Raw genomic sequence first — 14,333 nt, 5'->3', positions numbered from 1 at the left:
GGGGAAGATTCTGGTCTGTTCTTCCTGAGAACAGTAGGGAGTGGTGGTGGTATGAAAAGCAGAGTTTATAGAGGATCTGAAAGGGTAACACGGCACTCCTTCCTGCCACCCTCTGTGGCTTGTTATTTACCCAGGACCCATGGTTAGCTGACTCACTCCAGAATCATCTCTATGTACAACAGGATTCACTGGTCAAAAGCAGGAAGATAACAAGGGGCATCCCTTATCTCTTCTGATAAACAATTTCTCCTCAGGGTTACACTACTCACAAAATTAACAAAGTATGTACAAATATTTTAGGTTAGTAAGCAATCAAAATATGTATCACAAACAAGGGAGAATTCTTCCTCTTCTTTTTTTTTTTTTAAGTTGGCCAGATCCCTGTGGTTAGTAGGACATACTGATTAGGCCAGAGTTCTGAGGTCAGAATGCTCTAACTCCATCTTCCACACCATGAACTCTCTCTTCTGCTATAGCCAATATGCTACCAAGTAGTGAGTTTTTACATCTTAATCTAGTAATTTTGTTTGAGATGTTCTCAATCTACTATGTCACTTTTAAAATCTGTGATGTGAAGAGTGTGTGTATCTGTTGTTCCTGCGGGTTCTTCTTCATGTTGCCTTGTTTCCTTGTGTGCCTGTCTGTTGACTACTTGCAGTTTTTGCACTTGAAAACATTCTGGAGAGATTCTCTGAGCCGTAAGGTAGTGTGCCCACCTCAAACCAGGTTCTTAGCATGAAGCTCCTTTTCCAACTCATGCCATGAATATAAATACTCGGTGTAAATCTGTGTCAGAGTTTGTCTATGACTGCAACTTTCCCCCTTTTCCTTTAACCCTGCTTCTTTGTGTGGCTCTGAGAGGCCTTCTTTTTTGTTCCCTGGGACTGAGGGAGGAGGAACAGCCACAGCTTTGGCTCTGGTTCGCTCATATACCGAGGGTGAGCCCTTTGGATCTCCCACATGATGAGGAGAAAAATCTCTGAGATCCGTAGGGATCTCTTCCTCCTGTGAGACCCTCTGCCTTAGGAGGACCCCAGACATTCATGGCCCTCAGGAAGAAGCAGGTTTGGTGCTCCAACATTCTGCTTTCCCCTCTGTTGCAGGACTCCATCTGAAAATTGTCCTGGGAGAATTGCCGTTGTCGTTTTAGCTCTTCAGTGCATTTGAGATGATTTTTAAAGTAGTTTACCTAGGATTTTTCTTTTAACTTTCTTTTTTTTTATTTGACAGAGAGAGAGAGAGAGAGAGAGATCACAAGTAGGCAGAGAGGCAGGCAGAGAGAGAGCGTGGGAAGCAGGCTCCCTGCTGAGCAGAGAGCCAGACTGCTGGGCTCAATCCCAGGACTGGAGATCATGACCTGAGCTGAAAGCAGAGGCTTAACCCACTGAGCCACTCAGGCGCCCCCTACCTAGCATTTTTCAATGGAAGAGTTGGTCCAAATAGCCAAACCTGCTGTTACCAGAAGCTAGAAGGTGGTGTCCTAATTAAATCTTGACTCTCACTACTTGGTCAGCTCTGAGACCCTGGGATGAATTTACTTCACCTCCGGTTTCCTTATCTATAAAATGAAGACAATAATAATACGTATACTTCATAGGGCTGTGTGAAGATTAAGTGAATCCATTTGATGTGCTTGATTTAGTACCTGTCACATGGGAATGATTAGTAAATGCCAACTTCTTTTTGATCACCACCATTGCCATGACCATCACTGCATGAACATGGCCAATGTCGCTGTATTATGTCATCTGTATAGTTTCATTCTGGGTAAAGGTAATTTCCCAGGACAAGAACAGCCCAGGTGGGAAAAATGTTCAGGAGATAAAAACAGTTGCTTTGATGCACTTCCTTTTTTCAAGATTTTATTTATTTGTTTGAGAAAGAGAGAGTGCACGAGCAGGGAGAGGGGCAGAAGGAGAGGATCCCAAGCAGACTCCATGCTGAGCACGGAGCCGAATGCAGGGCTCGATCTCACGACCCTGAGATCATGACCTGGGCTGAAATCAAGAGTCAGATACTTCATTGACTGGACTACCCAGGTGCCTCTGGATGGACCTTCTGATCACAAAGCACAAGTATTTGGGTAATATTTTAATTTTAAAACTTTATTCATAATAATGTCAAACCTGTATTTGATTAAAACATTATAATAGTAAATAAACCACAATGTCTGAAATGAAGTTTAGGGACTTCTATGTTTAAAAGACGATAAGATTTTTAGTAATCAGAATATCTGAGAAACGGTTTAATGTGAGCCCCTCGAGCCTTCTTAACTTCTCTTGTAATCCTACTGGATGAGATCCTTTTAAAATGAAGCTGAAATATTTCTTGCATTGGCTTACAGTGTCCACCAGACCTAAATATCTGCCCCTAAAATGTGGTATGTCCTTGGACTTGCCATCCACTTTCCAATCGTGTGGGTCAATGAGGTTAGGCCAAATGACTTCCCAAGTCTCCTGTAAGTCCCACCCCTTAACGTGCCCATAAGTGGTTCATCAGTATTATTTTTTCATGACTTAGGATCTTAAGAAACCTGCCCTCTTTCCTAATTATCATTTTCCTATCCCTTACACTCTAGACTATAGAAGAATGAAGTGAGATTGTACATGCAGTGCTACTTCTTTCATTTGTTTTCTTTTCAACATTTGAGCAGCCTAGTTTACTGTGTTTAGGTAATTTGGGGGTCTTCTATACCTTAAAGTGCAAAGGAAATACTTAATATGAAAAGTTAAATGCTCTGCTTATAATTAGTGAATAAGTCATGCTGGGAAGGCAGCTTTCAAGAACTAATTCATTCATCTAGCCCTGTGTGTAGGACCAGATATAGAGAACGAGCAGAAAAAACCCTGCCCCTCCAAAGATCACGATCTAGATCAGGAGAGATACAGATATAATCTGGACACAGGGAGAGGCACAGCAGTTAGACGTTAAGTGTCTGTAGACAGATGGCTTAGGTCTGAATCCTGACTCTGCCACTTATTAGATGTTTGAACTCGAGTAAGCTACTTAACCTCTCTATGCCTGTTTTTTCAGCTGTAAGAGGAAAATGATACTACTTACCTGATAGGGTGGTTGTAAAGATTTAAAGCATTTACATGTAAGAGTTTAAAAGAATGACTGGCACATGGGTTAAGTATTAGTTATTATAAGGGTATCATACCAGCTGACCTCTAACTGTATATTCCCACAACTTACTACTTATCCTCTGCCCAACCTCCCACCCCCAATGATATCACATTATCTTCTATTTCTAAGTCTTTGCTCCTCCCTCCATAGTGATCTTTTAGTAAGTATCCTTTTCACCTTTTCACTGTTAAATCACCCAAATCATACACTGTATGCCTTCTTACTCTCTAAATGTATGTTTGATAAAACTTAAGTCTTTCTTAGGTCTCACATGATGTAGCCACATATAATGCCACGCTTCCCATTTCACCCACATCTTCTGCGGCTTCAAATGGTTCCGCTGTGACCCGGCTAATAGCATGGGAGCTGCTCAGTCAATGCTGGTTGATGGACCACTGGTACTCAGTGTCAGATACAGCTTTCTCGGGGATAGGCCAGAGGCTGGCCAACTTTTTCTGTACATGGCCAGAGCATAAATATTTCTCCCTCTGTGGGCCATATGGTCTCTGCTGCAACTGTCACGGCGACTCCACGCAGCCACTGTATCCCCAGCGCAGCCACAGCCGACACGCAAACAGAAGGGCGTGGGCACGTTCCAATGAAACTTCCCTTTCTGACCTAATTTTTAAATTTTGAAATACATACTGATTCACGAGTGGAAAAAACTATATACAGAGAAGTTCTGTGCATCCTTCACCCAGTTGTCCTCAATGGTGGTTCTATAATAGGATCTTGCGGTATCTCAGGCAGGGATTAAGACCCGTAACAGAATAATGTTATTTCTACCTTCTCCCACCCCAACCTCTGATCTCACACCAGCGAGAGCCTGCTGGACTCACTGTTGGGCTATCACTCTGGGCTTTCTAGGTATCTTTTGCTTTTTAAAGCCTGAACTATAAAGCTGAGGACTAGGATTCACTCACCCAAGAAGCAAAGCAATTTTAGCTGTGCCAATCTGAGCTAACATTTCATAATTTTAGTCCTCGCATATTCAATTAACAGATGGACGCATCACATTCATCCATAAACGAAAAGGGAAAAAGGTAATTTCTTTATCGTACACCTGGGAAAGACAACTGTAATCTAGATTTGTATATTCAAACATAATGCAATTTAATTATTAGGGCAATTTAAAGCTACTAAAAACATGATGGGTAGATGATAAGTTGTTTCATTTATAGTAGTTTTATTTATTTATTTTTAAATCACAGTGTTTCGTAATTCTTTCAAAGACGGAAACTGTGGCATTTGGTAGGGGTTTATTAATTGTGAAAGTGGCTCACCAATCTTGCTAACCTGGTAGAGCCAAGAGGGCGATTATGTTTTATATAAGCAGACACGATGACTTTAGAGGTTAATATTTTTCCACATAACCTAGGAAAATGAGATAGAATGAATTTTCTTTAAAAACCAGGCAAGCCAAAAATTAACTATTCTGATACCTCAATAAGAAAAAAAAAAAAGGCTCATTCTGTTCTGAGAATAAGGTCCAGAGTTCCATCCATATTAATATCTTTTTATCAAGATAATATATGAACTGAGAATAAGAGCCAGGGTTCCAGCCATACTAATATTGCTTAACTTCATATAAAGACTATTGGAAACAAAACAGACTGAGTAAATCCAGAATCCTCATTTAAAAAAAAAAAAAAAAGGCCTTAAGGGGTTAAAACAAAACTTGGCTCCAAAAATGATACTAGAAAACCTTCCTACTTGTCTCTCCCAACCACCCCCTCTTGAAGTGACTGTGGAAACTAAAAAAACAAAAGCATTTGTGTCCCAAATGACTTCCCTTACTTAAAAGGTAGAAAAAAAAGGAAAAGTTGAAGCCAAGTCCACATTGGGTCTCTGAAACAGTTCTAGGCTTCTAATTTTTATATGTGGTAAATTCATGTCAGAGGAATTAATCCGACATGAACCCAACACGTAAACAGAATACAGATTATTACACATTCGAGAGAAAGAATTTCCTGTCCAACCTCTATGTTCAGAGATCCGTAATTAAGAGTTGGTTATGTCAAAAATTTAATTTTGATCAGGTAACAAAGCGTGTTTGTATTCCTAGGAAAAAACCAACTGATCTTATCAACTGACATTTTGGGATACTTGAGGGATTAATTAGGTAAACAATGTGGCAAATTGGTCCATGTGCTCTAAGGGGCCATTTTTCTGTAGGATTAAAACTTCAAAACTCAGCAATTTCACACTTGAACCAAATACTTAAAGTCAACTAAAAAGATAAGTTGGCAGCTCCTGTAAAAACCTCAATGCCTTTTAGAAAGATTTAAAAATCAGATCATGACTGGATTGACTTTGTAATTTATGATCTGTTAGGATAATGCTGTTGAATTAATTCAAGAATTCTACATTACCAAGTACATAAAGATAAAGATGTTGGTTTTAAATGTTATTTTTGCATACGTTTACTTACCGCCATATAAGCGTTTGTTCCAACATACGTCTTGGCTATAGAATTCACCAGCTATGAGACAAAACAGTCTGTTAGAACAATATAAAGATAATGTGGAAATAAAATGGGCAATTATTCCTCATTTAACCTACAATCATCATTTCTATAAATCAACTAAAAATTATGTAAAAGGGAACAAATTTATCTACAAAGGCATTAAAAATGATTAAATCTCTCTTTTCTTTTGAATGTGATTTCCAATTTAGACAAGCACAGCATTACAGTTTATAGCAGATAACCTTAAACAATTCACTTAAGCAGGATGCTTATCGCTTTAGTACCCCAAACCCGCCTGATATAAAAAGTCAATTTGAAGTAGAATCTGAACATACTCATTTTTTAGTCAGATGGCTCAAGATGTGAATGAAGCCTGTGCTTTGCTAGAATGGAATGAACACTAAATACGCTGGAGGGATAACAGACTTTGACAGCCCATAATACAACGATGACCTTCGCTTTGGTCTTCGTGTTTGGCTGGGAGTAAAGGTGGCTGCAATTCAAATCAACATCACAGCACGCTCATGGGTCACTATCACCGGGGTTCTCAGGGGAGGCCCAAAATGGAAATTAATTAAAATTTGTGCTGCACATTGTAATGGCCCTCCACCATTGTTGCTCCCAATATTAATTTTTATTGTGGGCCAGTTGGGCTCCCCAGGCACAGCTCCCACTCTGCCCTCCCTTTTGTCTGGTCAAAACGCTTTCATATCAAAGCTGCATATCAATGAAGTTTGCTATTCGTAAGTAGTAATTACAATATCAGCAGTTTTTACTGTCATTAAACAATGAACAATCATATTCTGATGAAGGAAACGCGCTCAGAGATTAAAAATGAATAACACACTCCCAGCCGAGGAGATGCACAGTTCTGTTTGTCTGGCAGCTAGGTGATTTTTCAATCCAAAAAGTAAGACTGAAAATAAAAAGTGAATGTTGCAGAAAGGACAACAACCTGGGAGGAAAAAAAAAAAAAAGAGAGAGAGAGAGAGAGAGAGAGAGAGAGAGACCTACCTGAGTGCTAACTCCAAAATCACACAGCTTGACCTGTCCTCTTGTGTTTACTAGCATATTGGAGGGTTTTACATCTAAAGAGGAATCAGAAAAGTCCAGGTAACTAATTCTGTATTTACAGCACGTGTTTTCAAAAAGCACTTGTGCACACCATACCATATTGCAGAAATGACATCATCTGTTCAACCTGGAATTCTAATCACAAATTTAATGCAAAGCATTTTATCTGGAGGCAAAATGTAAGGTCCTAACTCCTTCACTTCCAACCATTTCTGGTTTCTATGGAAGCAAGGGTTTATTTCAACTGAAAGTCAAATAAAATCTTGGCTTCCCACAACAGTAAATGCATCCATCATCCTATCCCCAGGCTTTCAGGAAAAGTAGGTGGATAAGAAAATGTAATCTTCTTGCAAAGAATTTACACAAAAAGGTTTAGCTTTGCTGTTGATGTGAAACTACTCTTCCCATTCAAGAAGCAGTAAGGCCAAAGGGAAGCCAACAAGGAAAAAATAAATCATTCCTATGTTGCTGGTAACAGGTCATATCTGAATGAAGCAATGACAAAAGAACGCAGTCTTGTTATCTCCTGGTTTTAGGTGACAAATGCTATTTCAGATAACACTCAGAAATTGGTCTAAAAGGCATGTGGATGTGTGTGCATATATGCACGTATCAATCTTTGTTTCATTTCTCCTTCTCTTCCCTTATATCACTTTTGACTGCTGTTAGAGTCAACAAAAGAAGTGACATAGCTTTTGCCAAGGCAGTCGGTTGCTAAATAATGACACAAAGGGTTTCTGCGAAGCATTGTCAGTGACAGCAATGAGCCATTTCAGGAATTCAGGGAGCCCACAAAAACCATCCCAGTAGGAAAGAGCACACCACTGTCGATGGTACAGAGTAGCACCTGCTTCAACGTTCCATCTTCAATGGCAAAAGTGGTCTTGAACAGACAATGTGTTATATTGAATATATATTAAATATTACCCCAAATTACCCCAAAATGGAGCAAGAGACTCAATTTTTTTCATGTGAAATTAAAAAAAACATGTGAGTCAGTCCACCTTCACCCTCCACTTCACAAAAGGTAACCCCAACAAACAATCTTGCCAATAGCAGGTACTTAATTCAAACTTCACGTTCAAACTCAGTAAACAACAATTACTGAAGTCTACTTCCTATGTGACAGGTGACATGCCAGGCACTTCCACGTACATGCGCTCATTTCCTTTTGCCTGACTGACAAAGAACTTTCTTTCATTGACTACTATATTCCCAGCCCCTAGAAGAGTTTCAGGGCTGTAGTATATGCTTAATAAATATTTGTTGAACAGACGAGAGACTAAATGAATGGAAACCAGACACGCAAAGTATGATTTAATGTTGATCATTCTGTTTCAGTGATCAGGGGACGGCTATAGAACAGATCTTGGCAGCCTGCCCTTCATACAAGACATACTCGATCCTCCCTTTAGGGGCACGCTCTGAATATAAGTTACGATGTGTAGGCTGGTGTACATTCTTCTACCAGCTTCTCTCTGCCTCCAACTTTCCTCAATTTGAATTATAAATCTTACACTACGCCCATATGAAAATGACCACGTAAAGGAAGTACAACCACTGGTTAAGGAAGTACAATAGTCCCTGACTTCTGTCAACCTAAATGTGAACTCTGAGTTGGCCCCTTGTATACGTTTTGTAAACAGCTCTGGCAGAGGCTGTCCAGGGAACTGAAAGAAATGCTGGACTCCACATAGGCTGGTCTTATTTTCCAAATCCACCAAATCCAATTCTCATTAGAGGCCCTCAACTTTGAGTATTTTTCTTTTGGACAACCTGCTCTTTTATATATCGACAGCTTTAAACCACTCTTAAGCTACCACATCAGATGGAGACAGTTAATGAACAAATATTTTGAGCTCCCGGAAGAAGGAGCTGCCTGGACATCACAAGCTACGCCCAAATTAACACATCTTTAGCTTTAATCAGATATACTTTTGACTTAGGTGGATCAATAGAAAGAGGAGCCATAAAACAACAGAACTGCTAGCTTATACTCTAAAAGGCAAGGTGTAAATAAGAACTTCATTGCATTTTTCAGCTCTCCAAGATCTTAACTTACGTGCAAGCCTGCTCTGTGACTTTTGCACATTCACCTCTCAGCCTAGTTCCTCCCAGGGAACACTTCATCTATGAAAGCAGCGAACACCCACTCCTCCCCACAGTATTACACCCGGGCTGTCTTAATCATGGTCTCTGAAGAAACAGAAAACTCCATCACCAAGCCTTTGTTCATGCTGTGTGTTCCTCTCTCCCTCCTGCCCGTCCCCAGGTTGAGAACCCCTTCCTCAATATTTCCTGAATGAATCCTATACTTCAACTCAAGTACCCCGCCTCCCTGTGGCCTTAACTACTCAGGCCATCCGAGTCCTGGCTTCCTCCGAACTGCTAAAGCATTTACTGTCAGTGCCATTTGTTTGGGACTAAGTATGTCACAGGGTTTGACCAGAGTTATTTACCATATTTACTGGTGTAGGTATTTCCACACCAAGTAGTAAGTTCACAGGGCAGGAATATGCTTCACACATCTCTGGGTGTATGTTTCTGACAACAGTACCTTGCTCACTGGTTAATGGCTTTTTAAACAATACACTAACTTTGCTAATAGAAGTAACCCCCATCCCAGTAGTATCTTGAGATAGCATTTGAACATAACAGACCCCTTTAAACAAAAACAGTGGATTTAGGCTAGGAGACAGAGGACCTGCATTTTTGTCTTTTTGGCCAAGCCACAAACTTGGCATGTGAATTTAACATGGCCGATGATGTTTTCGTTTCTACCTCTGCAGGGAGACAATAAGAGCTACTGTGTCAATATTGAAGAATGGTGAGGATTAGATGAGATAACCAATGTAAAATCGCTTTTAAGAGGCCAAACACTCCATAAATATAAAGTATTATTATCTACTGATAATCAACAAAACTGTTATAAACAAAAAGTGGAATATTTGTTTTTTTTAAAGATTTTATTTATTTATTTGACAGAGAGAGATCACAGTAGGAGAGAGGAAGGGAAGAGATCACAGAGAGAGAGGAAGGGAAGCAGGCCCCCTACTGAGCAGAGAGCCCGATGTGGGACTCGATCCCAGGACCCTGAGATCATGACCTGAGCCGAAGGCAGCGGCTTAACCCACTGAGCCACCCAGGCGCCCCAAAAAGTGGAATATTTTTATCTATTTAGGAAATAATTTGTTGTTGCTGCAGCCAACTTTAGCTGTATTTCAGTAAAACACTAGCTAAAAAAAGGTAATTCCCCAAGTGCAGTAAATAGAACGATAAAAACAAGTTAATGTTCACGAGGAGGCATTTTTGTCAGACCATGTGGACACATTCCTCAACAAGGCGACCGAACTGCTCTCCTCGTTATTTATGCTTCCTCTCTACAGTCTGTGTTGAACACAGTGGTTAACGTGATACTTTTATTTATTTAAAAAAATTTTTTAAAGTGATCCTTGGAAAACTAAATCAGACAATGTCATTTTCCTGCCTAAAACCTCCAAGGGCTTCCCAGCTCAACACAAAATGCAGCCCTCATGATAGCCTGTGAGGCCATCTCTGAGCTGGTCCCCATTAGCCCTGGGCTCACATCCTTCTTATTCCTTTCTCTGCCGAGTCGGCTTCATTGCACTGCCTTCCTTGTGAGACATGCTCCTTCCTCAGCGTTTCATGCCCCTGGAATACTCTGCTCCCATACACACACACACACACACACACACACACACACACATAGCTTGCTCCTTCATTTCTTTTAGGTTTCTACTCAAATGTAATCTTTTTAAGAGAAGCTTTCCCCAGTCAACCAGTGGGAAGAGCAATACCCTCCCATCACAGATGTATGTGCAAATCTGTTGTCTTGTCCTCCACTGTTAAAGGGAATCTCCGCAAGTATAGGGACTTATCTGTTGCGTTAGCTACTCTATCTAGAATGGTGTCTGGTACTGACAAGGAACCACATTTGTTGAACAAACAGTGAATGAATGATATCTCTTCTAAGCAGATGGGGAAATGTGCTTGTCCAGAGAACTGGACCCAACAAGGAGTTGAATCCTTCCCCACTTAATGGCATATACTTCAGAATAAATACATTTAACTATTAATGAACACATTTTTAAATGACATTTTTCACTCTGGAAAGAATCCACAGTCATTCAAAAACATTTATTCAACAAATATTTACTGATGCATTAACATGTGCCAGATATTAGGGTAGGTGATGTGGAGAGAAACATAAGTAAGACCCACTCTCTACCCCTGAGGCAAATGTGGCCAAGGGACCCGCTGGCATATTCTTTTACCACAATATAGTACACGAGATTTCAGGATAACAACACTGCTTATGTATAACTGAAATGGGATTCTTTTCCTGAACAACTGGCATACCTCCTATAATAAAAACAATGAGAATTATGCAACTAAAGAGCTCCCAAACTTGGTTGTGCATTTAAAAATAACCAAACCAAACCAAAATGAAAACCAAAAGCCAACTTTTGAATTCCACCACAGATCTACTGAATTGGAAACCAATCTAATAGAGCCTAGTCTTTAGACCAGCATTCAGAAAAGACTAACATAACCTCCTGGATTGCTTCTGATTTAACTACTGTCTAGCTAAAAATATCTGAAAAGAAACTTCTCTTATTTTACTTTTTAAAATCAATTTTATTCATTTAAAACACCAATTTTATTGCAATCATTCTGAACGCAATTTGATGAGTTTGAAAAATGTATACATCCATGTATCCACATCACAAACAAGATACAAAACATTTGTATGACCCCAGAAAGTTCCCTGTGCCCCTTTAGAGTCAACTCCTCCCTGACCTCTGGCAATGACAGACCAGTTTCTGTCGTTACAGTTTTGCCTTTTCTACATATATCATGAAACCCATAATAAGTTGGTTAGTGTTTAGAAGTTGTATCTGTCATTAATATTCAAAGTTCATATGCTCCAAATAGTACAACAGTTGGGTCTTTTTTTTTTTTTTTAAGTAGTTTGACAATTTGTGCTTTTAACTGGAGTGTTTAGACCATTTACATTTAACGTAATTATTGATATGGCTGAGTTCAATCTTACCATCTCACTATTTGTCCCATCTGCACTTTGTTTCTCTTTTCTTTTTCTCCTTGCTTTCTTTTGGATTAGTTCGGTTCTTTCTATCTTTCCACTGATCTCTACCATGGGCTTCTAAGCCAGAGATTGACATGTTCTGTAAAAAAACATATTTCAGGCTTTGAGGGCCATATGGTTTTTGTTATAACTACTCAGTTTTGCTGCTGTAGTGCAAAAGCAAACATAGGCAATACATAAATTAATGGGTCTGGCTGTGTTCCATTAAAATTTTGTTAATAAAAATAGGCAGTGAGCCAAAGGGCCTGTGAGCTAAGCTTTGCCAGCCCCTGTTTGAAGCTTTTCGTTTCTTTTTTAAAATGGCTGTTCTAGGATTTACAGTATGTTTCTTTAACTTCTCAGTTTACTTTCAAGTAATATTTGGGTATTTCATTTATAACATAAGAACTTAACAATACACTTCCATTTTATTCCTCCCATCCTTTGTGTTACTATTATATATCGTCTCTCCACATATGTTATAAGTTCCACACTGTACTGTCTTAATTTTTGCTTTAATCTTTTAAATTTAAAAGTGAGAAAAACTTATATATAGCCACACGTTTACCATTTCTAGTGCTACTTATTCCTCTGTATAGGCCTAATCATTCATTTGGTATCATTTTCCTTTTGCTTCAATAATTTCAACATTTGGCCTACTGGCAATAAGCAGAATTTTTTTCTCTGCTTTGGTTGCCTAAAGAAGGCTTATTTTGCTGTTATTTTTGAAAAGTATATTTACTAAACATAGTATTTTGGATTGATAGAGTCCTCCCCACATACAACATTTTAAGGCTATCTTTCCGTATCTTGTAGTTTGTATAACTTCAGACAAGAAGTCTGCCGTTGTTATTTATTCTTCCTTTCCCCCTCCTTTTCCCTCTTCTTCGTTCTATATTTTGTTTTCTCTGAATATGTTAAAGATCTTTTAAATCACGGGTTTTTAAATTCTTTATTCTGTTGCACTTTGGTATGGCTTTGTGTTTATCCTGGTTAGGGTTTGTTGAACTTCTTAGATCCACAGGCTTACAAGTTTCATCAAATTTGGAAAGTCTGGAGTCTTTATTTCTTCAAATTGTATGTTTTTTCCTTTTCTCTCTCCTTTCCTTCTGAGACTCCAATTACACATATACCCTAGACTTCCTGATACTGTCCCAAAGGTCAATGAGCCTATGAAATTATATATATATATATATATATATATATATGTCTTTTTACATTCTAGCATTTTTGGGGTATTTTCTTTATTTCTAACGTCAGTATCACTGATTGTTTTTTTCTGTAGTGTCTAATCCAATGTTAATTCCATCATGTGAAATTTTTATTTCAGATACTTTATTTTTCATCTTTAGATGTTCCACTTGATTCTTTATGAACTTCCATCTCTCCTCATATTGCTCATGTTTTCCTTGAGATCCTTGAATATATCTGTAATATTTATAACAACTGTTCGAAGTTCTTATCTGCTAAGTCCATTATCTCAGGGTGTGGGGAGTGAGGGGTATTGTTTATATTGATAATTTTCCCCTCTTGGTTATGATCTTTCTTCCATTATCCGAAAAATACTTGTTCACCTACTAATTCTTATTTGGATGCCAGATATTGTGAATCTTACGTTGTTAAGTTCTGAATTTAGTTGTAATCCTTCAAAGATTGTTGAACTTGATACCGGCAGGTAGTTAACTTATTTGCAGATAACCAAATCATTTTGAAGCTTATTTTAGAGTCTTTATTCATAGAGAGCCTAGAATAACATCTAATGTAAGCATGACCCTTCTAAAAAGCTTCTCTTGAAGGCTCCAATGTATTCAACAAGGTCTTTCCACACTGGTTGATTGGAATTTAAAAAATTCCCAACTCTGTAGAAGCTTTAGGAATTGTTTAGCTTATACTTCCCCAGAAATATTCCTTCCCAGACAGTAGTTCTCTGTCTAGCTTTGTAAGACTTCACTCTATGAATGCTGAGGTTGGTCATTTGGCTAAAGACTTAAGGACACTCTAATACAGTTTCTTGAGTTCTTTCTCTGCATAATTCTTGCCTCTCTAGGGTTCTACCCTGTAAATTCTAACCATTTTGGCTTTTCTGATCTCCAAACTCCGTCTCTTCAGCTCAGTAAGACTTTTGGGCTCTGTCTGAGTCCCCTCCCCCTATGCTGCAATCCAGAAACTGTGTCAAGGCAGAAAGCTTGGGTGATTACAGAGCTTACTTCATCTGTTACCTTTTCTCAGGGAGCATAGTCCTGAAATGCTTATTATCCAATGTCTGAAAACAGATGTTTCATAAATTTTGTCCAGTTCCCTAGTTGTTTTTGGTGGAGGATAAGTCCCATAGCAGTGATTGCTTTCTGGGTAGAAGTGGGAATATCTCTTTATTTTAAAGTTCTTGTCTTTTATCTTCTGTTCATTGTTTTGACCTGATATCATAAGCTGCCTCAAATATTTTTAAATATTTATTATTATTTTTTAAGCAATCACTACACCCAATGTGGGGCTCCAACTCACTATCCCAAGATCAAGAGTCACATGCTCTTATGACTGAGCCAGGCAGGTGCTCCTCAA

General features: G+C 38.9%; 1 protein-coding gene across 3 annotated transcripts in view; it reads right to left on the bottom strand.

Annotated features, from left to right (window-relative positions):
* MAP2K5 (mitogen-activated protein kinase kinase 5) overlaps positions 1-14,333 on the bottom strand; it is a 266,485-nt gene that overhangs the window by 111,817 nt on the left and 140,335 nt on the right. For all 3 annotated transcript variants that reach the window (XM_059372347.1, XM_059372348.1, XM_059372346.1), the window contains exons 14-15: positions 6,608-6,681; positions 5,558-5,608 (exon numbers count right to left, since the gene is read on the bottom strand). In XM_059372347.1, coding sequence (XP_059228330.1) covers positions 5,558-5,608; positions 6,608-6,681 — 125 coding nt within the window. The remainder of the gene's footprint in view (positions 1-5,557; positions 5,609-6,607; positions 6,682-14,333) is intronic.

Source organism: Mustela nigripes, chromosome 13 (genome assembly GCF_022355385.1).
Source record: "Mustela nigripes isolate SB6536 chromosome 13, MUSNIG.SB6536, whole genome shotgun sequence".
Lineage (NCBI taxonomy): Eukaryota > Metazoa > Chordata > Mammalia > Carnivora > Mustelidae > Mustela > Mustela nigripes.
The sequence above is the reverse complement of the archived record's forward strand: the minus strand, read 5'-3'. Positions and strand labels throughout refer to the sequence as shown.